Source organism: Penicillium riverlandense, assembly GCF_028828495.1.
Source record: "Penicillium riverlandense strain IBT 135883 chromosome Unknown utg000002l_segment0_segment0, whole genome shotgun sequence".
NCBI classification, from domain to species: Eukaryota; Fungi; Ascomycota; class Eurotiomycetes; order Eurotiales; family Aspergillaceae; genus Penicillium; species Penicillium riverlandense.
In genome coordinates, this window is record NW_026643195.1 from 2078765 (window position 1) to 2100911 (window position 22147).

The following is a 22147-nucleotide window of genomic DNA, read 5'->3' on the forward strand; positions in this document are numbered from 1 at the left end:
AATAATGTCCATGGTAATAATCATTGCTCTGAGCCGAGGTCCATCCAAGGACCTTTTCCCCAATTGGGCCAGCTCCGATCCTCCTCCTCGGCCTGCAACAATGTCTTTTCTCTGATCCTCCTTTCCTTCTCCCTCCTTTCTACCCTCACACACCATCATGTCCTACAAACAAGTCATCTACAACACCCCGCCGGCCCCGGCCATCGACCCCTCGCTCAGCTCAGGGACCTTCCGCCTACACACCGTCCCCAAACCCGACCATGTCCCCGCCGACAAGGTGCTCGTGCGCGTGCACTACCTCTCCCTCGACCCGGCCATGCGTCAATGGCTAACTGCCAAACGCTCCTACATTGCGCCCGTGGAACGCGGCGCCGTCATGCGCGGACAGAGCATCGCGCAGGTCGTGGGCGTGGGCAGCAAGCTGTCCTCTGAGTACCGGGTTGGTGACTGGGTGGTCGCATACTCCGGATGGCAGGAGTACGCTGTGCTAGGCGCTAAAGAAGCAGAGAAGGTCATCGTCCCGCCGGGCGGGCGTCCGACGGACGCAATGTCGGTGCTGGGGATGACGGGGCTGACGGCGTATTTCGGTATGCTGGAAGTTGGCCAGCCGCGCGCGGGCGATACCGTTGTTGTCTCTGGCGCGGCGGGAGCAACGGGTATGGTTGCCGGCCAGATTGCGCGCATCAAGGGCGCCAAGCGCGTCGTTGGGCTGGCGGGTAGTAAGGACAAGTGCGAGTTCCTGGTTCGCGAGCTGGGCTTCGATGCGGCGGTCAACTATAAGGATGCCGATTGGCGCAAGCAGCTCAAAGAGGCTACGCCCGAGTACATCGATGTGTTCTTCGATAATACCGGTGGCGATATTCTCGATGCTTGCTTGGCTCGCGCGAACCGGGATTCGCGATTCGTCATCTGCGGCGCTATCAGTCAGTACAACGCTGCGAAGCCGCAGGGCCCGGCCAGCTTCATGAATGTCATTGTAAGTTTCATCGCTGGGTCAATACTTGGATAGCATTTCCCGCTAACAAGGTCGCAGTCACAACGTGTCACGATGAAAGGCTTTATTGTTTTCGATTTTGCCAAAAAGTACCCGGCCGCACTGAAGGAGCTGGCCTCCTGGTTGGCTCAAGGGAAACTCCGACGCAAGGAGCATATCGTGCCCGGTGGACTCGAGGCAGCGCCGCAGGCTCTCGTGGATCTCTATAAAGGTGCAAATACGGGCAAGATGATGGTGGAGGTGGCGCCAGTAAGCGAGGCCCTGAAGGCCAAGTTGTAGATTGATGGCATATATAGGAACATTTAAGTCAAGTCAAACTCTTTGGGTCAGTGGAAGAGGTGTAGAGCTGCCATTGCAACAGCGACATGTATTCCTCGCATCATTAATACATCCAACACTTCAATGCCCACAACAACATATCAGGATATGATCAGCAGCGGGGAACCACCAGCATCACAGATGGCACAAGCTGTCGGCCGCAACAAGCGCACCATCCTGAGTCTCGTCCAGCATACGGTTGTTATGACCTGGATTAGTGCTATGCCTAGTCCGAGTGTCTAAATTTCACCGCGATCATATGCGCAAGTTAGTACAGTATTGTCCTTTCTTGCGTATTCCGAGGTTCGATTGATGCGTTCGCCTTTCAGGATCCCATTGCAGAGGTTCCGAAACGCAGGTTACCTACAACCTCGGCTCAGAATAAGACTGAATATGCAGCGCCTCTCCCTGGGCAATCAGCTCCGAATCTTCTCCTTGAAGGGTAGCTTTTGCCCAGATCTTCCTCCCATCAACCCTCTCAACCCAGCCTCTGCAAAGAACTGCTGACGGAGTTCTCAGCGGCTGACGGTATTTGACAGTAAATTCCGCGGTTTTTGGGCTCTCAAACCCAGGATTAAGAATCACGGCTGTCCCAGTTTGCTGGTCAAGTAGTGTAGCAACAAATCCGCCATGGGAGATATGCTCGTGGCCTTCAATGGCACGACCAAGGGAGTAAAGGGTCCAGACTTCACCCGTTAAAGGATCAAGTTCGTGCACATTCTCTGGCGGAGTAGTAGACTTATGCCTGAAGAACGATTGGATATGGCGAATTGAATCTGTTGAGCGCAGGGTATCTGCCATAAAGCGGGAGGTCATCCCAGGCCAAGAATGTTGGTGGGTGGACTGGATAGGGAGCAAGGATGAGTCGGTGAATAGTGGGCTGGTCCAAGGATAAGAGGTTGTGAAGTGCTGTTGAACTTCTAATGAAGGTGATTCAGGGATAATCTTTTTCGGTTCCATTTTTCTTCTATAAACAAGCGAACAGGTTTTGCCAAATGGGGAGGAGGTGGTCGTGGAATGATGGAGTACATAGTAAGGTTGCGGTTCTCGTATTGAGTCAGCTAGACCATCATGTGATTGGGGTTTAATGCCGGCAGCGGGGAAGCCCGACTAACTTGTTAACGAACGTAGTTCACAAGCCGATTATGCCAAATACACCATATAGTACGTGGTAGTTTATAACTCAATATCTCAGCAACCACAGCTTGATATAGGGCCGTACTGTATCCTAGAACTCACTATGCCATGTTTTGTATATTTATGAGGTCAAGAAAATCTTTCACTTGACAGTGATTTAGATATATATCTTTTCACTCGCTCGCAGCGTATTTTTCGGTAATATGATAAAATAATATTCCAATTTGAATTTCAGTCAAACTATGCTAGATTCAACTTATGCTTGTTGAGATCTTGAGATGTAAGTAAGTTATCGCATTACTCTGGTGGACTAAACTACATCACCGAGGTAGATCATCAGCCCCCGAGCTTATCTGCTCATTACTCCTCATTGGCCTACAATGCCGAAACTCATATCTACTCCTCATTCGGTATTGATCTTTAACGCCGAAATGCCTCTCTCAACGCTCTATGGCCTGTCTTTTTGCAGACGAAGGTGCTACTATAAAGCAACACTATCCTTATGGGCCACAAGCGTCAAAAGGGCAGTGGAAATCGAATCGAAACAGGAATGAGAAAGTTGAGAAACAAAAATCAAAACAGAAAGCTGATCCGTACAACATGCCTATTTCCCTTCGACCTATCACCAAATATGACGTCCCACGGCTTGTTGATATCCAGTTTGCGGCAATGAGATCTAGCGGTCACTTTCGCAGCATAGGCGATATCCCCAACCAAGATGGAACTACAGACGCATTTTTGGTATCTCCTGAGAGAGCAAACAAAATTTCCCGCATTCTAGATGGTTGGGGTGCGGATCCAACTCTCCACTTTTTGAAAGCCGTTGAAGTGGATTCGGACGAAATTCTTGCGTTTGCAAAATGGCACGTATATCGTGGCGAGGAGGGCTTAAAGGAGTGGAGAGCGTCTGTGCGGACGGATGCGAAGATGAGGATCCCGAGCGGAGCAAACAAAGAAGGGTTTCGATTCTGCAAGACCAAATTTTTTGAAAGAAGAAAAGCCTTCTTCGGAGAAGGCAAAGAGCACTGTTGTAAGTGGCCTAACTATTTGAAAGCCTTTATATCATTCACTATGTTCCCTTACCATTTCCCCGCCCCCGCAATTTTCATTTTCATGCTTCATGCTTTTGATTACATTCTATAAATACCCTTCACCAAGTTGCTTCGTTTCGCTTGCCGATACTGACAATTTAGTGCTGGCAATGCTTGCTACAGATCCACTATATGAGCGCCAGGGTGCGGGCTCCCTTCTAACTCAGTGGGGCTGCGATCTTGCCGACAAATACGGAATAGATTGTTATCTCGAAGCGTCGAAAAAAGGGTATCCCATGTATAAGAGAAAAGGGTTTGAGGAAGCTATTCTAGAGCGTGGCGAGAGTGGACTGCACTTTGACGTTCGTAACTTTACCGGGAGAGGAGGAGAAGAAGAAGAAGAAGAAGGCGATTGGGTCGATTTGACTTGTATGATCAGGAAGGCTCAGAGAAAGAAGGGTTTCTAAAGACCACTCTCATCCGCTAGAAGGCCTTAATGTTATTAATTAGGCATTAAGTTGAAACAATACAGCAGAATTAGCAGTGCGCTCAATTCAAGATGCTTAGCAACAGCACCATTTGCCGTTGTGATGACCTTCTTGTGGACATGCCCTAAGCGTCTTGGCGGAGAGGATTCATGACGCATGGAAAGAGTACAGACATAGACGGTCTCTATCTATTCACCAGAAGCGACTGACCGTGCAAGACGGTCCATTTGCGTCTGTTGACAAGCAGTCACCATCGCCTTCATGATAATAATGACCGGCTTCAGCTCGACCCGTCCCTCAGCGACCATTTCGACATAGTCGCATACCCAGGTCACAGACACGAGATCTTCATCGAGGTTTTCATGGTCAGGATTCCCAATGATGTCTAAGCAAAGGATAAAAAAGGGGATGAACTGGTGTTGTGAGATTAGACTATATGTGTGGTTAATAATGTGCACAACGAAGGCATGGATGGGATGTGAGGCTTTCGATACCTGATTCCCCAGAACGCATGCGATGAGGACCCCAGGAGCGACTGGAAGATCGTCACAGACTTCCTGGCCAGATCAACGGCTTGATAGGGTAGGATATGATCCTGGCCACATTTCTTCGACTGATACAGCACGATAAGCATCTTATAGCTGCTGAACAGCACGTCGACGCAGAGCCATGTATCGACAAGATTTATCGCCATTCGAAGAAGGCTCGCCTTTTTTGCTATTAGCATGGCATTCCAGTTTCCATTATACTACTAGAGTAGGATACAACGCACCGTATCCCAATCCGACAGTATAGACTGCACCTCATCGATATAGCTCTCAATAATAGCATCATGCGAAACAGGATCCGGATCCGGACCCCCATCAATCCAATCGAGATACTTCATAACAATAAGAGTAAGTCGCATTGAAACAAGGAAATGAATCTGTACAAAGCGCGACGATTCGTCGTCCACGCCGTTGATCATTGAATCGGGAAAATTGACTTTCCACGACCCTGCGGGGATGAGAGTTGGTTTGCCGAAAGCCATTCGGAAGAAACAGTCTGTTCGAAGGATGTGCCAGAATCCGAAACGTTTGCGGTTCCGCTCGACTTCGGCTTCGTGAAGTGGCGTGCCGGGTGGTGCGGAGAGTTGCTCGTCCCCTTCACTTGGTGTTTCGTCGACGCAGAAATAGCCTAAGGCCTTTGATATCCTGCATGAGTGACCGAAGGCTTTCCAGGATAGATCTATGTTGCAGCCTTCGAGGGCCGTTGACATCTGTTGGTCTGTTAGCCGTGTGGGTTGGACGCTTGGGATTTATATATGTGATGCGCTTGCCATGAGGGATGCGGCCAAGAGGTCGACGGGGGTATCTTGGATGTTCTTCATCCATTCGTCGCTTAGTGCAGCACACTTTAGATAAAGATTTCGGATAATGCTACCCCTTCTTGGATGGGCTTCGGGATCTACAACAATGCCCCGAAGGAGAATGGAGTGGTAGATGATTTGAGATGTACAGTCCAGTTGGACGTGAGGGATTTCGATTAAGTCGGGTATTGAAGTTAAGAAAGATTTCTCGAGAGGATATTTGAAGCCTTCGAATTTGTGACAGCCATAGTAGTCTGGAAAGGACGTTAGATCATCGACAGCTGTGATAAAGGGAGGGGAGACACTTGCTTTCGATGAACTTCTTTGCCAGGTCTTTTGGGATAATCGGGGGCCCCAGCGGCTCGATGCTCTGCGTACTCTGCATGGATTCAATCTCCGATATAGCGGAGGTGATTGCTCTGATACATCGATTGTTTTCGAAAAAGCATGAGTCAACTTGTCGCAGTTGACAAAAGACGTTGGAGAGAAGCATAGATCGACTGCCTTCAGCTTTCATACGGCTGACAATATCTCGAATCACGGACGGAACGACTTGAGCCAGATTGTCGTCTAGGGGCGTTGCCCGAGCTGCGCCTGATTTGACCAAAAAAATCGACATGGAATCGTCTCCATTATCTTCGGTTTCTGGAGCATTCTCCAGGCAGAATTTTTCTTCGAGACGGTTGAGACGGTCGAGAATCTCCGAAAGCAGATGCTTACCGGATGTTTCGTTTCTGTCATGACTCGTCAGTTGCCTGATGGAGTCAGGAGCCCTTATAGGTAGATAATAAATACCCTTGCTTCTTGGATCGGGGCTTCCGAGGCAAGTAGACGCACTCAGCTCCCGCTGCTTCACATTTGTCACATCGCGGAGCGACTCGATTGCAGCGAACCTAGCAGGTTGTTATTCTGGCTGCTCTGTCCACTGGGGATGCCAAGATTATATCGGGTTACCTTCTTGGACTGGCAGCGATTGCACTATTAAGGTTTCAAGTCAGGGGTTGATCAAGTCAGGCGTCAAGGCAAGCATAGACATCTCACCGAGATATTCTGTAAGGCATGCCCTGCACTCATTTTCTCTCGAGACTGCTACCTCTCGACATAAAACGGGCGTAGCGGGGAGAAGAAGAGTCCGAAAGCCCGAAAGCCGGCAATCTGGCAGCTCTACTCTGATTTGCGGAAACGCTTCACCCCTGGCAAGTGGATCCGGGATCTCCCTAACCCCGGAAGACCGAATGACCATTCCAAGAAATTATCGAAATACTGCTAAGACGGCGGGCGAAGAATAAATTGGCCACAAAAGGTATAGTGTGGCAAGACAGAGTTCGAGAAAGTATCAATGAGAGTAGAGAGGTGGAACTGATTTCAAGCACCTCTGTACAGAATCCGCCATATATAGGCAGTGAGTGGATCAAGCGCATAGCTATTCTAAAAGCGCGCGAGAAGTTCCCTTTGAGATCAGCTCAGATTCTTGTTAGCTTCACTTCACTCTTGCATCTTCCTTCGTCAAAACTCCATGATTTAATGATTCTAGTCAACCTCCTCCTTGCTATCTCTTTTAACTGTGACCTTACGACCGTCTGACGACTCTGTTCTCTCCTCATACACACCATGGCTGATGCGCGGAACGGCGTCAGCAAGGACGAATTGATTTCCACCTACGAGCGTCGGTCGCAACGTGATGGCGATATCTCTGAATTCGTGACGAGCTTTGCCTCGACTATTTCCAGCAATTCCACTGCTTCCGTGCTCACCTACTGCATGTCCTCTATCAGCATGACCCTGGTGAACAAGTACGTCGTTTCCGGAGCCAGCTGGAATTTGAGCTTCCTCTATCTCGCCACGCAGGTGTGTGTTTTCTTGAGTCGGTACCTTGAACAGGATGAACCCTAACTTTACAAGTCTTTCATTGGTACAGTGGCCATATTGGCCTGCAAGAAGACGGGACTCATCCAGAACCTAGCCCTTTTTGACTTGAAGAAGGCCCAAACTTGTACAAGAAACACTCCACCCCCCCCCCCCCCAAAAACACCCCGGCGTGCCTAGGTCTCATCGCATGCAAATACCAACTAGCTAACCTCCAATAACAGGGCTGCCGGTTTCCTTGCTGCTGGTCGGAATGATCTATACAGGCAACAAAGCGCTGCAATTCCTCTCCGTTCCCGTTTATACCATCTTCAAGAACTTGACAATCATCGTCATTGCGTACGGCGAAGTCTCCCTGGGCGGTGGCAGGGTGAAGCCTCTCGCCCTGCTGTCTTTCGGCTTAATGGTGCTCAGTTCCGTCGTGGCGGCCTGGGCTGACGTCCAGCACGCGACAACCGCTACATTAGGAGCTGGTTCTGACTCGACCGCCGCGGCTTTGTCAGCTCTCAACGTCGGTTATGCTTGGATTGGGATGAACGTAGTCTTCTCTGCCTCTTACGCACTGGGCATGCGTAGAGTGATCAAGAAGACGAATTTTACCAACTGGCACGGTGCGTTTACTGGTTCTACTCAGAGGCATCTTCACTGACGACGCGCTGATTTTCAGTCATGTTCTACAACAATCTGCTTAGCATCCCCATTCTGCTGCTTGCTTCCGTCTTTGCTGAAGACTGGTCTTCCGAGAATCTGCAGAGGAACTTCCCTGCCGAGTCGCGACAACGTTTGTTTATCGGAATTCTCTACTCTGGCGTAGCCGCCATCTTCATCTCGTACTGCACGGCCTGGTGCATTCGAGCCACCTCGTCTACAACCTACGCCATGGTGGGTGCTCTGAACAAGCTGCCTCTAGCTGTAGCGGGCATCGTCTTCTTTGCGGCTCCCGTCACATTCTGGAGTGTAGCTGCCATTATGCTTGGATTCATCAGTGGCCTCGTCTTCACGAGGGCAGAGAGCAGCGGTGCATAGAGGTCAATAATCCATGCCCTACGAGCTCGTATAGCCAAGACGGTTGGCGCATACCTATCCAGATTCACAGCCGGCTGCAGTTCCCTCAGAGGGCAAAAAGCGAGCATAGATGATCTAACGGGTTGGAAACTCTTGGAAATAAAATAGAGATATATCGAGCTCACCTGCTTTTCTTTCTTTTTTTATATATTTATCACGGACTACTGCAATGCATCTAGACGCGTCGAAGTGACAGCTAATATAACGCCTCCGCGAGACTCGTTCGCGCGGTATCTGTCAGAGAATAGTAATCAAACCGGTCCACGCACAGTATCTATAATACGGTTGCACTGTTCACAGTCATGTATTCTCAGGAGAGGAGATCAATGAATGACAACAGTAGCAACTAGTTGCTACTTGCTACTGCACATTGTCTGCAATGACATACACCAACTTCCGGCCGCTGATCTTGTTGTCCTTTAACTCCTGTAGTCCGTCTAGAATTCCCTTCAAGCCACTCTGCCCACGTTGAACAGGAATAGTCCTCAGCTTGCCTTCTGCCCACAGCTTCTCCGCCAATCCAGCCCACTGAACTGCAAAATTAAACTCGGCTGGCATGGCTGGGATGACCATGCTCTCAGGGCCATATTCGAACGGCTCCCCGGTGGTTGTCCCAGCGTCAGTAAATGCAGATACCACATCGGACCGTGGAACCTGCACTGGAAGAAGCGCGTGGTATCTTCCGCCGGCGGGATGGATCGCGTCCGCACAGATTTTGGCAGAATCAGCTGTGGCGACAGTGTCCAAAACTATTTTGAGTGCATTATCTGTGGCTTCACGAATTCGTGCGCTGCACTCCGGATCATGGTAGTCAATGATAATGTCTGCTCCGTGCGCTTTAACAAGGCTGTAATTGTGAGGCGAGCATGTCGTAACCACTCTGTAGCCGGACCTTTTCTCATATCCAGGTCAGTAAAGAACTCCCTCGTTATGTGGAAGCTGGTCATTAACAAACAATTTGGCAAATTGGATTCCCCAGAGTCCGGAAGCAGTGCTTCCACCATAGATCAGCACCGCCTCTTCCTTAGGCTTCTCTTGTCCGATCTCAGATAGCTGTAGTCCCAATCCAGACGGGCCATAGAGACACTGCCCAACGGACGTGATGCCAACTCCTGCGGTCGCTGCATCAACAAAGTTGACACTTTCTGGAATTTTCATTTGGATATCGCCCTTGACGACGATGTACTCCGCAAAAGAACCATTATCGACCTGTGTGCCATCACCCCCGTTGACCAATCCGCATACCCTGTCTCCCACTTTGAATCCTCGGTTTATTGAAGCTCCAACTGCAACAACCACGCCAGCGTAATCGTGGCCCATTGTCGCGCCGGCTGCCGGCGTATTCTCCAGTCGTTTCCAATCGATGGGGTTCAAAGCCACTGCAACAGTCTGGACGAGGAGGTAGCCGTCACGGAGCGTGGGGATGGGCCTATTAGAGACAAGCTCAGCCTGTCCTAGGCTACGAGTGATGACTGCCTTTTGAAATTGGGCCATTTTTTGATGTTATTTGATTGCAGTATTGCGATTCCTTGTTTTCCATGGAAATTCGGGCAGAAAACAGAGGTATATATATGTGCTTGTACCATCTCTACAAAACACATCTCCATTCCCGCGATAGCCATACTGTCAAAGATTCTGAATCGGCCCACAAATCGCCGCATCCTTGTGACCTCGCTGAGAAATCATATATTTTTTTTGGTTCGAGAAAGCCATCATCGTTGCGCGGGTTATCCACTTAAATCCGCACGGCTGTGGCGGAGAAAGGTGGATCCCCGCCAGAAACAAAGTGAAATGAGACACAGCTAATGCTTACTGCATTCAAACTTGAACTTTGCCCCTCCCTTTCCGCTTCTCTCTCGTCGATCTATTGCATTACCGATATCTAAAGACATGTCTCTCCGCAAAAGAGCCTGTTCCTCATGCGTGGCGGCGAAGCGAAAATGCGACTCCGCTTTCCCGGCTTGCCACCGCTGTGCCCAGCGTTCATTGACTTGTCATTATCCGTTCCCACTTCCGCGAATCTTCCAAGATGATGAGCAAAATGACCTAAGGGTGGAAGATATGCTGATGCCGAGCTTGGTGGCACTCCGCGACCTTCAAACTGACTCTACGATTGGGAATCCCGCGACAGGATTCTGTTACACCGAAAAGAGCTTGTTTGAGAGCCAAGTTAGCTCGATTCTTTCCGATAATCTAGCCAGCTCGGATGAGAGCGTTGCCGATGAGCTTTTTATTCCGTCCACGACGGAAACGCTGAGCAGGTCTGGATATGATCACAGCTGTAACGGTACCCAGTGGCCCGTTTCGTTCGACCGAAGGATCCTAGAGTTCTACCCACGGGTCGATGATAAGAAAACGTGGGCGTTCGGCGTCAAGACACTGCTCAATCAAGTCGATGTTTTCCTTCGCACCGGGTCAGCCTTCTTCATTCACCCCCAAGCACAGACGGAAAACAATCTTCTACCTCCCTTGCGAGTCGCTTATGGTGTCTGCTCGTCTTACAGGTTACGGGCTGAGTCAGAATTCCCGTTTTTCCAGCAGCTTCTCGAGAACGAGATAGAGAATCTGATGACACTGAGATCTCCGGATACACTCCAGGAACTAGTAGCAGAGCTCTGCGCGATGCTCTTATACTATGTCATAATCCACTTTGGCGGAACACAGCAGCGAGGGAAGCTGGCAGACAAGTCAGAAACTTTTCTAGCACAACATACAGCCCGTGTCGAGAGCCTGGAACTCGCGACTCGTCAATCAACGGCAACCCTGATTGAAGCTGAATTATTATCTGATGAAGAGGTGTTAAACCTGTGGCATCTATGTGAAAGTGCCCGTAAGGTCGTGATGGTCTCTTATCTCGCGCGGGAGATCCGCCACGTCCTCCGGTTCAAGACTTGCTATCTTCTTCGACACATAGTTGCGTTGCCGGTTTCAAAAAAGCTTATATTCGTACCTGGGAACAAATATGGTACTGGGCATACTTCGTCTGCACAATGGCAGGATGTCGTTTCATATGACCGGTTCGTCCGAGACTGGGAGGATGGTAGGCGAGGCGTGGCTGATGAGTTCACGTACTTTCTGATTTCGATGTGCAAAGGTACAGAAGAGCTTGAAATCAGCTTCAGCCCTTCATTCTCTCCATTTCTTTCTTGAGGTCTATTTTTCATGACGCGAAGCCGAGTATAGCGACTTCACCCTTACATGAATTCTTGGCAGTATCTTGGACTGTAATCAATGATGGCCTTAATTAAGTTTGTGTTGCTTAGGGTCGCCATGTGCATATTTCCAGAACTATAAAGCGTAATTATTTTCAATAGGTATGACCGGCGCCTGGTGTCTTGTTCCTTTGCCCAGCCAACGACGTCATCTGATCTTCGGTTCTCGGTCGGAGTATTCTGTCATCGAATCACGTCACCCCAGCAGACCATGGACGAACTTCCCTCCTCTTCCCAAAGTCTGGCAACCTTAAAAGTACGAAACATCAGACGGACTACCCTTCAAAAAGCGAGTACCATGTCTATCGAAATGACTTCCGGTAGTTGCGCTTGTAACTATATTCGCTACGTCGCCTCTGCTCCACCTAGCTGCCTGGTCAATTGCCACTGTACCACCTGTCGCAAACAAGCGGGCGCGCCCTACCAGACCTGGGCGATGTTCTCGACCAACAGTGTTCAATGGCATGTCAAACCCACCGAGTGGCGGTCAAGCAACTCTGCTACACGAAGCTTCTGCCCGCGTTGCGGTTCGACCCTCAGCATGGTCCTGGATAGCAGCCCGAACGAGGTGGGTGTAGCTGCGGGGACAATCGATGACCACGGCCAACTCCCACAGCCAAGCGATCATATTTTCCTTCAGGATAAGGCGTCTTGGTTTGAGGTGCCGGAAAGTGATAGAGCCAAGAGGTGGGACGAGTGGGATCACAATGACAACATGTAGACACTTATATCCGGTGGTCTAGCTTCGGATTCTGCCTCTAAAGGACATCACCTAGTCATCGAGTATGCTACTAGCTACAGTAGTAATCGGGAACGTGTATGAAGGTGCTATATGTATGATAGAACGAAGCCACTATGGAGCGGAGAGCATTAAGATGCGTGATACAGACTAGTAGTTCTCGGCATTAGGGTTCGAGAAACAATTAAAAAGCTTATATAGGTTGTGACACCATTATCGGGATGTACTGTTGGCATAAAAATGGGAATCATCATCGTCATCATAAGTCTATGGGTTGTTATCATCCATATCCACCAGGCATTCAGGCCTCGCACATGAGCGAATCACCACAATTAGTACAAGATACTCGCTATGGAAGAATCATAAGAAAAAAAAGAGAAATTCTCAGGCCAGATAACCACCTCCACATGTAAAGAAAAAATAAATCCGGTTCCTTAAAACAGGGAGAGACGACACTAGAACAGCAGCAATCACCCCGTTCGTATCTTCTACCTCGCCAGGCAACTATTTTTGTTGAGGTACGATGACCATTACCACGAGATGTAAGCAATAGGGCCCTTAGGAAACAGACGAACGACCACCTTGCGCAGCTCATCCATACAAAGAATACCCAGTGCCAGACCGAGCGGGATGAGCCAGAACTCAATAGGAACGGAGGCGGTTCCGAAGAGCTTCTGCAGGCCGGGGACTTCCGTGACGAAGATGGCGATGCAGAGGGAAATGAGCATGGCGAGGGGAAGCCATGGGTTGCGGCGTGCAGGACGGATAGGGTCGGCTTGTAAGAGAGACATGCGCTTGCTGCGGACGGAGAGGATGTTGCCCCATTGCAGGATGACAAGCGTCACGAAGTATACGCACTGGCCCGTGTTGTTGAAGTGCGTGAGCTGGTCCTCGGTGTAGCCGTAGAAGCCGGCGGAGTAGCTCTGGAAGGCGAAGAAGAGGGAAGAGATCGGGATGCCGGCTTTGCGGTACATGTAGAGGAAGAACATGGAGTGGGCGCAGATTGTTTCCATGACGCCGATGAAGCCGTAGGCCTGGGCATAGATGCGAAGGTTGATTAGGTGGTCTTTGCGAGGGCGGCGTGGTGGCAGGCTAAGGAGGTCGTATTCTTCTTTTTCCATGATCAGGGACAGGGACAAGAAGAGATCCGTGAACACGCAGATGATGATCATGAGGAATGAGCTGAGTGGTAGCGGAACACCGAAGAAGACATTCAGGATCACAGGCCAGATCTCGGACCAACTACCGGCTGGCAACAGGTAGGCGATGACCTTCTGTAGGTTTTGGAAGACCAGCCTGCCGAGGCGGATGGCTTCGACAATCGAATCGAATCGGTCCAGTAGCACCAGGTCAGCGGCCTCGATGGCGACGTCGCTGCCGCCACCGATGGCAATGCCCACATCCGCTGCCCGCAGCGCAGGGGCGTCGTTCACGCCATCACCCGTCACAGCGACAAAGTTGCCACGGCTTTGGAGCTCAGACACGATCCTCAGTTTCTGTTCTGGACTAGTTCGTGCGAAAACAATCTCGTCATATCCGCAGACATTCTCCCACGCCTCCGATGTCAACGAGGAGAGAGTAGATCCTTCAAGCAGCAGGCTGTGACGCGAGCGAAGGGTCTTTTCCTCCAGCAGCTTTTCTTTCGCTGCATCAGAAGAGCATGCCCGCACATCGTCGATGGTGTCGGGCTCAGCCGCTCCGTCATAGATGCCAATATCACGAGCAATCGCCGACGCAGTAAGACCGAAATCACCAGTAACCATGAAGAACCGAATACCCGCACGCCGGCACGCAGCCACCGTATCAGCAGTCTCCGCGCGAGGGGGATCGATGATACCGAAGATACCTAGAACAGTCAGGTCCTGCACGCCAGAGGCCATGATCTCGTCACTGAAGTCATTGGAGCCAGGCGCGGCCTTGGGCTCGTAGTGGCGCTGGCAAAGTACGATGACACGCTCTGCACGACGGGAGAGCTTGGCCTGGAACGCGGAGAACTTCCGGCGGGCCTCTTCGTCCAGCGGGCGGATCTCGTTGTGGACAGCAGACCAGTAGCCCGAGCAACGGTCCAGGAGCACATCGGGCGCACCCTTGACGTAGATCTGGTACCCCTTGGACGAATTGGGGTCATGGTGCATGGTGAGCATCCATTTGTTCTTCGAGTTGAACGGAATCTGGTGGATACGCTCGTAGGGTGCGAGATTCTTGGTCGAGGCGGCGCCTACACTGTCAGCCAGTCGCAGCACGGCAGCATCGGTGGCATTGCCGTTCACTGTGCGGTCATGAACTGGCAGATTCAATGTGGCAGGGTCGAAGAAAGCGTCGTTGCAGAGGACCGAGGCGCGCAACAGGTTCCAGAGCCCTTCGGGGACGTCGGTCGTGCCGAATTCGCCGGGGCATAGGTCTTCCAGGTTGTACTCCTGGTCCACGGCGCCGAGCGACTTGACATGCATGCGGTTTTGGGTCAAGGTTCCGGTTTTGTCAGAGCAAATGACGTTAACGCAACCGAGCGTCTCGACGGTGGACAGTCCCTTGGGCAGAATGTTGCACTGCTTCATGCGCCGAGCGACCATCATAAGGGTCAGCGCGACACCGACAGGCATTCCCTCGGGAATGAAGGCGACGACACAGCCCATGACGTTGTTCAGCATGGCGACCACACTCATGTAGGTTGGATGGTCCACGCGGAGCCAACCCACCCAGGTAAGGAGGATAGTCAAGGCCAGGACAATCGTGAGACAGATAATGATGGCCACAAAACGATTGATCTCCTTCTGGATCAGAGTCGTTTTCGGCTTCACTCCGGATGTGATCTTGGCAATACGTCCCATGACAGAGCTACCTCCAGTGAGAACGACGACACCGATGGCGTTGCCGTTTGTCACGAGCGTTCCCATCAGGGCAATGTTGCGGGTCTCGAGGAAGTTGGCATCGGTGCTTTCGGTAGCACCCTCGATCTCTTCCGCTTCGCCCGTCAGAATGGCGCGGTCAAAGCGGACGTCGCCCGAGGTCTGGAGCAGACGCATGTCTGCTGGGACCTTGTTTCCAACCACGATCTGAACAATATCACCGGCAACAAGCTCCGTCGCCGGAAGGCGGATCTGCTTTCCTTCCCGCCAGACCAGAGCTTCGGAGGGGAGCAAGTCTAGAATGGAGTTCATGACGCGCTTGGTCGACCAATCCTGGAAAGCAGAGAAGCTCGCCTGCAGTGTGATGACGATAATGACCAGAATGGCCATGGCGAGGTTGGTGGGCGAGGGCGGGTTGCTGAGAGGTTTCCAGCAGACGAAGAAAATGACGACGCCTACCCACAGGACGGAGCAGAAACCACCAAAGACATACCAAAAGATCTTTTTCAGGTAGTTCTCGCGGTGGTGGCTGATGACGTTTCTGCCATCGCGTTGGAGGCGCAGAGCAGCGGCAGAGTCGCTCAGCCCCGTCCGCTGGTCGACGTTGAACTCCTGCAGGAGCTTCTCGGATGTCCGGTTGTGGAAGTCGAGGCTCTCGAAGTAGTCGGCATTGGGCTGCTTCTCTTTCTTCGGAGCTTCGGTGGCCACCTCCTTGGGAATGGTCTGGGACTCGGTGACCTGGATGGAGAGGGTGCGAAACTCGATGGGGATGCCAGCATTGGCGGCCGCGGCATTCTGGAAGCCGCTGCGGTTGCTATCGCGGCTCATTGAACGCGTGCGCCCAAACGAACGAGAACGCTCAAAGGTAGGCGGCGAGTAGATGGAGCGCATGCCCTCGGCAGCGGCGGACTCCTCCTCCCAGGTAATGCGCATGGCGCGCCCAGTCCGATCGGTATTGTCCTTGAGATGCTCACTCTCAGACTCCTCCACCTCGTGGTCCGACTTGCTTTCAATGCTCTTGGGGTCCATGGCGACGGCTGTCAGAGGAGTACAGGAATGACACAAAGTGCAGACGCCTGGAAAGAGCACGAGGGAGCAAGAAGGGAGATGGGTGTGACAAGCAGAAGACGGAAGTGACTGGCCCTGGGACAGTGCGACCTCTGGGTCTTATGTAGATACTGGAGGGCCCTACAAGTTAGATCCGAACCAGGTGGCTCAGACTGATCGAATCCACCGACCAAGACGATTTAGGAAACTCCAAACCACAGAAATCAAAACAGGCGGAGCTAGAGGGGCGAGAATGAGATGCACCGGTGGATCAAGACATGGTCACCTCTGCCAGGTACATAATGATTGCATGTACCTGACACAGTCATCGTGAGGCAATGCTCTATAGTTTGGTATTGGTGGTATTGTCATATTACCGCACACACCCAACTAACGCCAGCCTTAAAGTGCGCTCGGGCCAATTATAATCCTCCGAAAAAGCTTGCCTGACAGGACGTGACGTCCGTTGACCGAACCGTCCAGCCCTAAAATTTCCCATGGTCTCAGGACTCTGTCGGTAGTTCCCTGGGAATATTTTTGCGCGGGAATTATTTTTTCTTTCTGTCTGCTAATAGAAACAACAAAAATGGCGCAGGCAAATTTTCTCTACCGGCATGCCAAAAACAGCCCGGAAACAGCGACTGGCCGGCCCAGCAGCCAAAATTCGGGTCCAAAAGGCTGCGCGATTTTTCCTCACCAGACAAACCCAGTGCCCACAACCAGGCAGGATCCCCAATTTCGGCTGCTCCCACCTTCCTCTGCCGCAATGACATCCATGACAGCATGAGAAAAGAAATAAATCCCTCAGTTCCCGCTGATGCAAATTGGCGAGCAGCGATCATCGTGAGCGGTTTGCTCAGCCCAATCACCGAACATTGATCCGAACCCCCTTCCGCAGCGACGAGGCGGTGGATTTTCCCTTGGCAAAGCCCAGTATAGTTGTCGAGCTGTCTCTATCTGTCTTTTCTTTTGTTGAATTTATACCGCAAGAGAGGAGTAACTAGGAGGATGCAGGGTAATCATCATCATAATAATTATAATGGTCTCTTTTCGAGGGGAGGCAAACGCGCTATAAATAAAAGGGATACTTACACCTCCCGCCGTGTACAACTCTCGACTTGACTATTTTCTGCCTTTCCTCACTCTGTAGCGGTCCATGAAGTACGGACGTCGTCACAGTCACCCCGACGATCGGGCAGCCGTGGCAGTTCGGGGAGATGGCCATCATCATCATCTCGACCGAAGCAAGCTGTCCCATGGTGCTCGCGATGTCAACTATAGCGAGGCGATGAATGAAGCCTACAATAAGCTGGCTCGCCATGCCTGGCCGGTCTTCAAGCACGACCAAGCTCCCCTATCCTCGGTCTCAACAGACCGCGAGACCTTGATGTCGGCATCTACCACAGTCAATAATGATCATCCTCTCTCATCGTTCACAGACCGATACGCCCGTTGTCTGGAGATCATCCACTACGGCACAAACAGCACAGTGCGTTTGCACGAACGCAGAGCCAGCCCAGGATCCCAGTCCAGACAGCTTCTCGCCATCAAGGTATATCGCCACTCGATCGTAAGCTCGAATTCCGTGAGCAACAACAACACAGCTACAATAACATCGCCTTCCTCGCTCAATGATGCACACCCGAACCACCCAAATATCCTCCCGATCCTCGACCTCCTCCAGAATGAGCGCGGCGAGCTCTGTCTGGTCATGCCCTACTGTGCCGGTGGCGACCTGCGCACTCTCCTGTCTCGGAATAACCCACTTCCAACCACCGATACAGACTGTATCGTTGCACAGGTCTTGCGCGCGCTGGCATTCCTGCATGAGCACGACATCGCCCATCGTGATATCCGCCTAGAGACCGTTCTCCTCACAACTCACGGTGCAGTGAAACTCGCTGGATTTGGCGACGGCCATATTAGACGACTCTGGGCTGAGTGCGCTGTACCGACAGCAGAACCAAAAGACCATCCTCCACACCCCCACACCTCAGGCTCAGCGCCCTGGTCCTTCTCTCTCCCCTGGCATTTCTCTCCATTCTACCGCGCAACACCCAATTCCAATTCCAATTCCTCCAAACTCCTGGCCTGGATCTCGAACACATCAACAGCCTCCATCCCCGGTCTGAGTCTCCCTTATATCCCTCCCGAGGCATTCAACAACCGCCACCATAAGTCCCACCACACTCCTTTCCATAGAAAGAGCTCTAGCCCCTCCAGCTCCGGAGAAGACGACGAACAACGACCACGACCACCACCAGACCCCCGCCCAGCCGATGTATGGGCCACAGCCATGATCTACATGACACTGATCACAGGGCGGCTGCTGTGGCATAGCGCGCGTCCTCGCGGCGAGGACGGCCGATATTTGGAGTATATTCGCTGTCGCGGTGATGAGGATGGGTATTCGCCGATTGAGGCGTTGGGAAGGGTATGTTTTGAACAAAGGATGAAATAGAGTAAAGTAGAAGAATTGCTAACTTTGGATTGTTGTTGACAGAGACGACGAAATGCTATCTACGCAATGCTGCATCCGAACCCGCGGAAACGCATCACGGCGCAGGCTATGTTACGATCTCAGTGGATGGATGGTGTTGCGGTTTGTGAGGCTGGCGAGAGGGGGTATTGATTCCTTGTGCTTGTGGTGATGCTAGCTTTTAGTATGTGCATATTTTCAAATATTGCGTGGAATAAGATATTGAAGAATGGTTCTTTCCCAGTCGATTCTCGATCGCTATCCTCGACAGCGTGTGCCGGTTCTACAGAGTCAGAGTGACGGCATGGCAGCCATCATGGTGCAGTAAAAAGGATGAAGAGGCAGCAAAGCGGATAAAGTGAAAATGATGGATAAAGGCACAGTATTAATGTGTTAAAGAAAGACTGGTTCTGGTTGTCCTCGCATCGGAGACAGGAATGTCCAAAGGAGCGTCGGAGGCGATACCTACTGGGAGAGGGGGAGATGAGGGAGGGAGTGTTGACTCATGGGTAGGCGTACAAAGTATCCTAACACTATTCCTGGCTTACCACCTCAATCTCTAGAAAATGGTCCACCTATAGTTGCGGCGTTAGGTGTGAGTAGTTGAGTGGGCTTGAACTTTTCGGATAGTCCGATCCACATGTAATACGCTCGGAGATCGGATCCGCCGAAGAACACAGGTTCCCGCCAGGTAACAATATGCTTCTGTGTCGAGGATATGAATTAATACATAATGTTATGAACGATATACTAAAAGTGGCTTCTTCTATGATAGGCTTGTTCATCGTGCTTCAAGCCATATGTCGTAACCTAATTTACAGTACGGTAGGTTTGCTTGGTGTAGTTGCTGGATCAGGACAGGTGAAGAGAGCCGATATGGGTGACTATTCTTTAATCTCTTTTGTATCTTATCTAACTGCCTTGGTGCTTCAAGGTTATTAGATGCTCTAGCAAGGTGAAATTTTACTTTCACTTGTCATTTGATCTGGAGAAAGGTAGAGTATGAAAGCCTCGGACAGATGTCAAAGCCCAGACTACAACTAAAGACCCAATTAATAATCTCGCATCTGTATTTACAGCTTTGACGACGAAGAGCTCGTAGTCTGACCAGTGCGCCCCGTTCTGCCACCGAAAGCCTCTGTTGAAGATGTATCCCCCGCCAGCTCAGAAGGCGGCACCCAGAGCGCAGGATTCTTTTCAAAGAAATTCGATGCCCGTATCATCACACTGACAGGCTCAGCCGGCATAATGGGAAAATCCTCTGTGCGGGGGAAATGTGTAAGCCCAAACTGGACATAGCAGACGATATCGGCATTGTCAATAGACTCGTTGCGCGCAACCCAGTCGGTGATCGTGAGGTTGTCGGGGTGATGCTCTCCACTAGACTGGCACACGTAATCCCCAGCGGGGAAGAGTTCATAGTCTCGATAGGGAAGCACCCAGAGGGCCTTTTGGGCGAATGCGCCTCTCTTCGCGAAGATACTATCCGGCCTCGCTAAGAGCGCTGGGCACTGCGTGTTGACGATTTTATACCCCACAGGTTTCTTGGAGATTGGCCTGACCTTGCTGGGATTCACGATGTCCCAAGTCCGAGAAGTTTCGTGGCAATAGCTGGCCGCGCCATCGATGGCTGTTTTGAATAAGGTCTTCTTGGCGACGAATCCGTTGCCATATGGGTTTTGATCAGTTGAGATACCAGCAGCGACTGCATCATTTTGGATGACACTGTTATTTTGACCATCAATCTCCGTATCGACACGCAGGGAGAAAATATGTTGATGATTTTGTGCGTCAAGCCGATTCGCCACTTCCGTGCCATAGGGAGCCGATTCTTCGCTGGAGTGGAGGCAGTAGGTATTCAACATGCCCGTCAACTTGACTTCGAGCTTGTACGTGCCGTCTAGAGTAAATGTGTGATAGAAGGCATACTCGTAATTTGCCGCTGTCAGGATCTGCGAAATGACCAACTTTCTATCGCGCGCTGAAATGACTCGCCCATCACGGAAATCGGTGTGTTTGTACAGAATCCCGTTATCCTCCTCGTGGATACACACTGCGTTTTTGATGAGAAGCGGAGCACCGCTGCCCGAATTTAGAACAGCGTCTAAGTAGTGAATTGCGCCTTTGCAGTCACAGCCGAGTTTGAGGGAATTGGTCATGAAGCCTGCGCCGTATTCTCCAATGTCGAATGCATGTTTCTTATGATGCGGTGTTTTGGGAGACCCGTATGGGACGAACATTTCGACGACACTCAGCCTGTTGAATATGCTGCGGTAGTTGTCGCCGTTTCCATGAACATCGTGTGGATCCCGCATACGAATATCGGACAGGACCAGGCCCTCCCGGTAGTTGAAGCCTATATGCATTTTCAAGTTGGCCCATTGGATTTCCCTTCCGCGCATGGTAAAAGAAACCCCATGAGGCTGAGTGATATGGATCGGCTTGAGGAGGTCGTGTTGATAGATGTTCCTGTCCACTAACTCAGGGAGATAGTTATGCCCTTTCACGGGAATAGGCGTGCGCTCGCCATTGACGGTCCGGATATCCACCGAAAGTACCTCTTCGCGCTCCGTATCCGCAATAACGATAAAATCCAGTGGGTGGGCGTATTGATTGTCCGACGGTGATGCGCGATAATACGGAAGTGCCTGCTGCAACCTTCTCTCGAACCCCCAGCGCTCATCGACTCCAATTGCCCATCCATCAAAGAAGACTTTTGACATATCTGTAATTCCAAGCCCTCTGCAAGCCTCTATGACTTTAGGATGAACTCTGGCGATTCGTTCAATGACATCCAGATCTTCTAGGGTTAGTATAGGCATGACGTTCTTAAGGTCCTTCCAAGAATCGATCTTGCGCGCATTTAGATTAACAATGACTTCTGATACTTGCTGCGTGGCACGGGAGATGATAATTGACAGAGAACGCCGAGTTGGACGCGATCTGCCAAAGTCGCGGAAAGCGACATATTCAGCTTTCAATGGGTCGAGGAGCGTGATGCTGTTGAACTTGAGCACTATCTGGGCGGAGGCGCGGATGAGGTCTGCCGTGGCTGAAATTTCGGCAGCGGATAATGGATCTGTGCTAACAATGAGATCTTCGGCTAATTAGTCTGCGCAAGATGGGTGTAGGTTACCTAAAGGGTGCGTTGAGTCAACTCCGGGTTGTTGCTCCCTGGCACCCCAACCACAGGTGATTTGGTTCGCTTGGATGTTGGACATTTCTTCCTTCGTATTAATAAACCACTATCCAGTTGATTTTGGGGCATTTAAATGTGAGTTAAATGGATAGGAGCTCTTATATACCTTCGATATTCAAGACTGAAGCGACCGATACGCCAGCCAGTGTGAACAATTCTTACCAAATAGCAATCCAAACCAACTTTGTTTCCCGTTAAAGGCATCAGTTAGAGTTTCTCGGTTCGGCGTGTCCGAATTAAAATCGTTTCGTGCTGTTTATAGAATTATGTCGGGGCTCCCGACGGTTTCAAAAATACACTTTCCTTTTATAACACCTAGCTAATAAGGTTCGAAAGGTCAGGAAATCTCGCAAATAATCTGAATTGTTATTTATTACC

At 50.9% G+C, this 22147-nt stretch overlaps 12 protein-coding genes across 12 annotated transcripts; 6 read left to right on the forward strand and 6 right to left on the reverse strand.

Annotated features, from left to right (window-relative positions):
• Positions 1-157: 157 nt before the first annotated feature.
• Positions 158-1273, forward strand: N7474_003141 (NADP-dependent oxidoreductase; the record flags this gene model as incomplete). The annotated part of the gene is made up of 2 exons (XM_057194556.1): positions 158-976; positions 1034-1273. 2 exons carry the CDS (start codon positions 158-160, stop codon positions 1271-1273), a joined length of 1059 nt encoding a protein of 352 aa, XP_057055911.1.
• Positions 1274-1675: 402 nt separating this feature from the next.
• On the reverse strand, positions 1676-2272 carry N7474_003142 (PaaI family thioesterase; the record flags this gene model as incomplete). Its single annotated transcript, XM_057194557.1, has 1 exon — positions 1676-2272. One exon carries the CDS (start codon positions 2270-2272, stop codon positions 1676-1678), a length of 597 nt encoding a protein of 198 aa, XP_057055912.1.
• A 777-nt stretch (positions 2273-3049) lies between these two features.
• On the forward strand, positions 3050-3947 carry N7474_003143 (uncharacterized protein; the record flags this gene model as incomplete). The annotated part of the gene is made up of 2 exons (XM_057194558.1): positions 3050-3479; positions 3643-3947. 2 exons carry the CDS (start codon positions 3050-3052, stop codon positions 3945-3947), a joined length of 735 nt encoding a protein of 244 aa, XP_057055913.1.
• A 209-nt stretch (positions 3948-4156) lies between these two features.
• On the reverse strand, positions 4157-5226 carry N7474_003144 (fungal specific transcription factor domain-containing protein; the record flags this gene model as incomplete). Its single annotated transcript, XM_057194559.1, has 3 exons — positions 4157-4400; positions 4463-4677; positions 4741-5226. The coding sequence occupies 3 exons, from the start codon at positions 5224-5226 to the stop codon at positions 4157-4159; spliced, it is 945 nt and encodes a 314-aa protein (XP_057055914.1).
• A 361-nt stretch (positions 5227-5587) lies between these two features.
• On the reverse strand, positions 5588-6293 carry N7474_003145 (uncharacterized protein; the record flags this gene model as incomplete). Its single annotated transcript, XM_057194560.1, has 2 exons — positions 5588-6209; positions 6271-6293. Coding segments are annotated over 2 exons (645 nt in total), but the record flags the coding sequence as incomplete, so codon positions are not given.
• Positions 6294-6927: 634 nt separating this feature from the next.
• N7474_003146 (uncharacterized protein) lies at positions 6928-8208 on the forward strand (the record flags this gene model as incomplete). The annotated part of the gene is made up of 4 exons (XM_057194561.1): positions 6928-7164; positions 7219-7309; positions 7407-7793; positions 7850-8208. The coding sequence occupies 4 exons, from the start codon at positions 6928-6930 to the stop codon at positions 8206-8208; spliced, it is 1074 nt and encodes a 357-aa protein (XP_057055916.1).
• Positions 8209-8607: 399 nt separating this feature from the next.
• N7474_003147 (zinc-binding alcohol dehydrogenase family protein) lies at positions 8608-9741 on the reverse strand (the record flags this gene model as incomplete). The annotated part of the gene is made up of 2 exons (XM_057194562.1): positions 8608-9139; positions 9203-9741. The coding sequence occupies 2 exons, from the start codon at positions 9739-9741 to the stop codon at positions 8608-8610; spliced, it is 1071 nt and encodes a 356-aa protein (XP_057055917.1).
• Positions 9742-10137: 396 nt separating this feature from the next.
• On the forward strand, positions 10138-11397 carry N7474_003148 (Zn(II)2Cys6 transcription factor domain-containing protein; the record flags this gene model as incomplete). The annotated part of the gene is made up of 1 exon (XM_057194563.1): positions 10138-11397. The coding sequence occupies one exon, from the start codon at positions 10138-10140 to the stop codon at positions 11395-11397; it is 1260 nt and encodes a 419-aa protein (XP_057055918.1).
• Positions 11398-11769: 372 nt separating this feature from the next.
• N7474_003149 (GFA family protein) lies at positions 11770-12180 on the forward strand (the record flags this gene model as incomplete). The annotated part of the gene is made up of 1 exon (XM_057194564.1): positions 11770-12180. The coding sequence occupies one exon, from the start codon at positions 11770-11772 to the stop codon at positions 12178-12180; it is 411 nt and encodes a 136-aa protein (XP_057055919.1).
• Positions 12181-12728: 548 nt separating this feature from the next.
• Positions 12729-16073, reverse strand: N7474_003150 (cation-translocating P-type ATPase; the record flags this gene model as incomplete). The annotated part of the gene is made up of 1 exon (XM_057194565.1): positions 12729-16073. One exon carries the CDS (start codon positions 16071-16073, stop codon positions 12729-12731), a length of 3345 nt encoding a protein of 1114 aa, XP_057055920.1.
• Positions 16074-17247: 1174 nt separating this feature from the next.
• N7474_003151 (uncharacterized protein) lies at positions 17248-18723 on the forward strand (the record flags this gene model as incomplete). Its single annotated transcript, XM_057194566.1, has 2 exons — positions 17248-18525; positions 18595-18723. The coding sequence occupies 2 exons, from the start codon at positions 17248-17250 to the stop codon at positions 18721-18723; spliced, it is 1407 nt and encodes a 468-aa protein (XP_057055921.1).
• Positions 18724-19643: 920 nt separating this feature from the next.
• Positions 19644-21791, reverse strand: N7474_003152 (uncharacterized protein; the record flags this gene model as incomplete). The annotated part of the gene is made up of 2 exons (XM_057194567.1): positions 19644-21622; positions 21707-21791. 2 exons carry the CDS (start codon positions 21789-21791, stop codon positions 19644-19646), a joined length of 2064 nt encoding a protein of 687 aa, XP_057055922.1.
• Between the last annotated feature and the right edge of the window lie 356 nt (positions 21792-22147).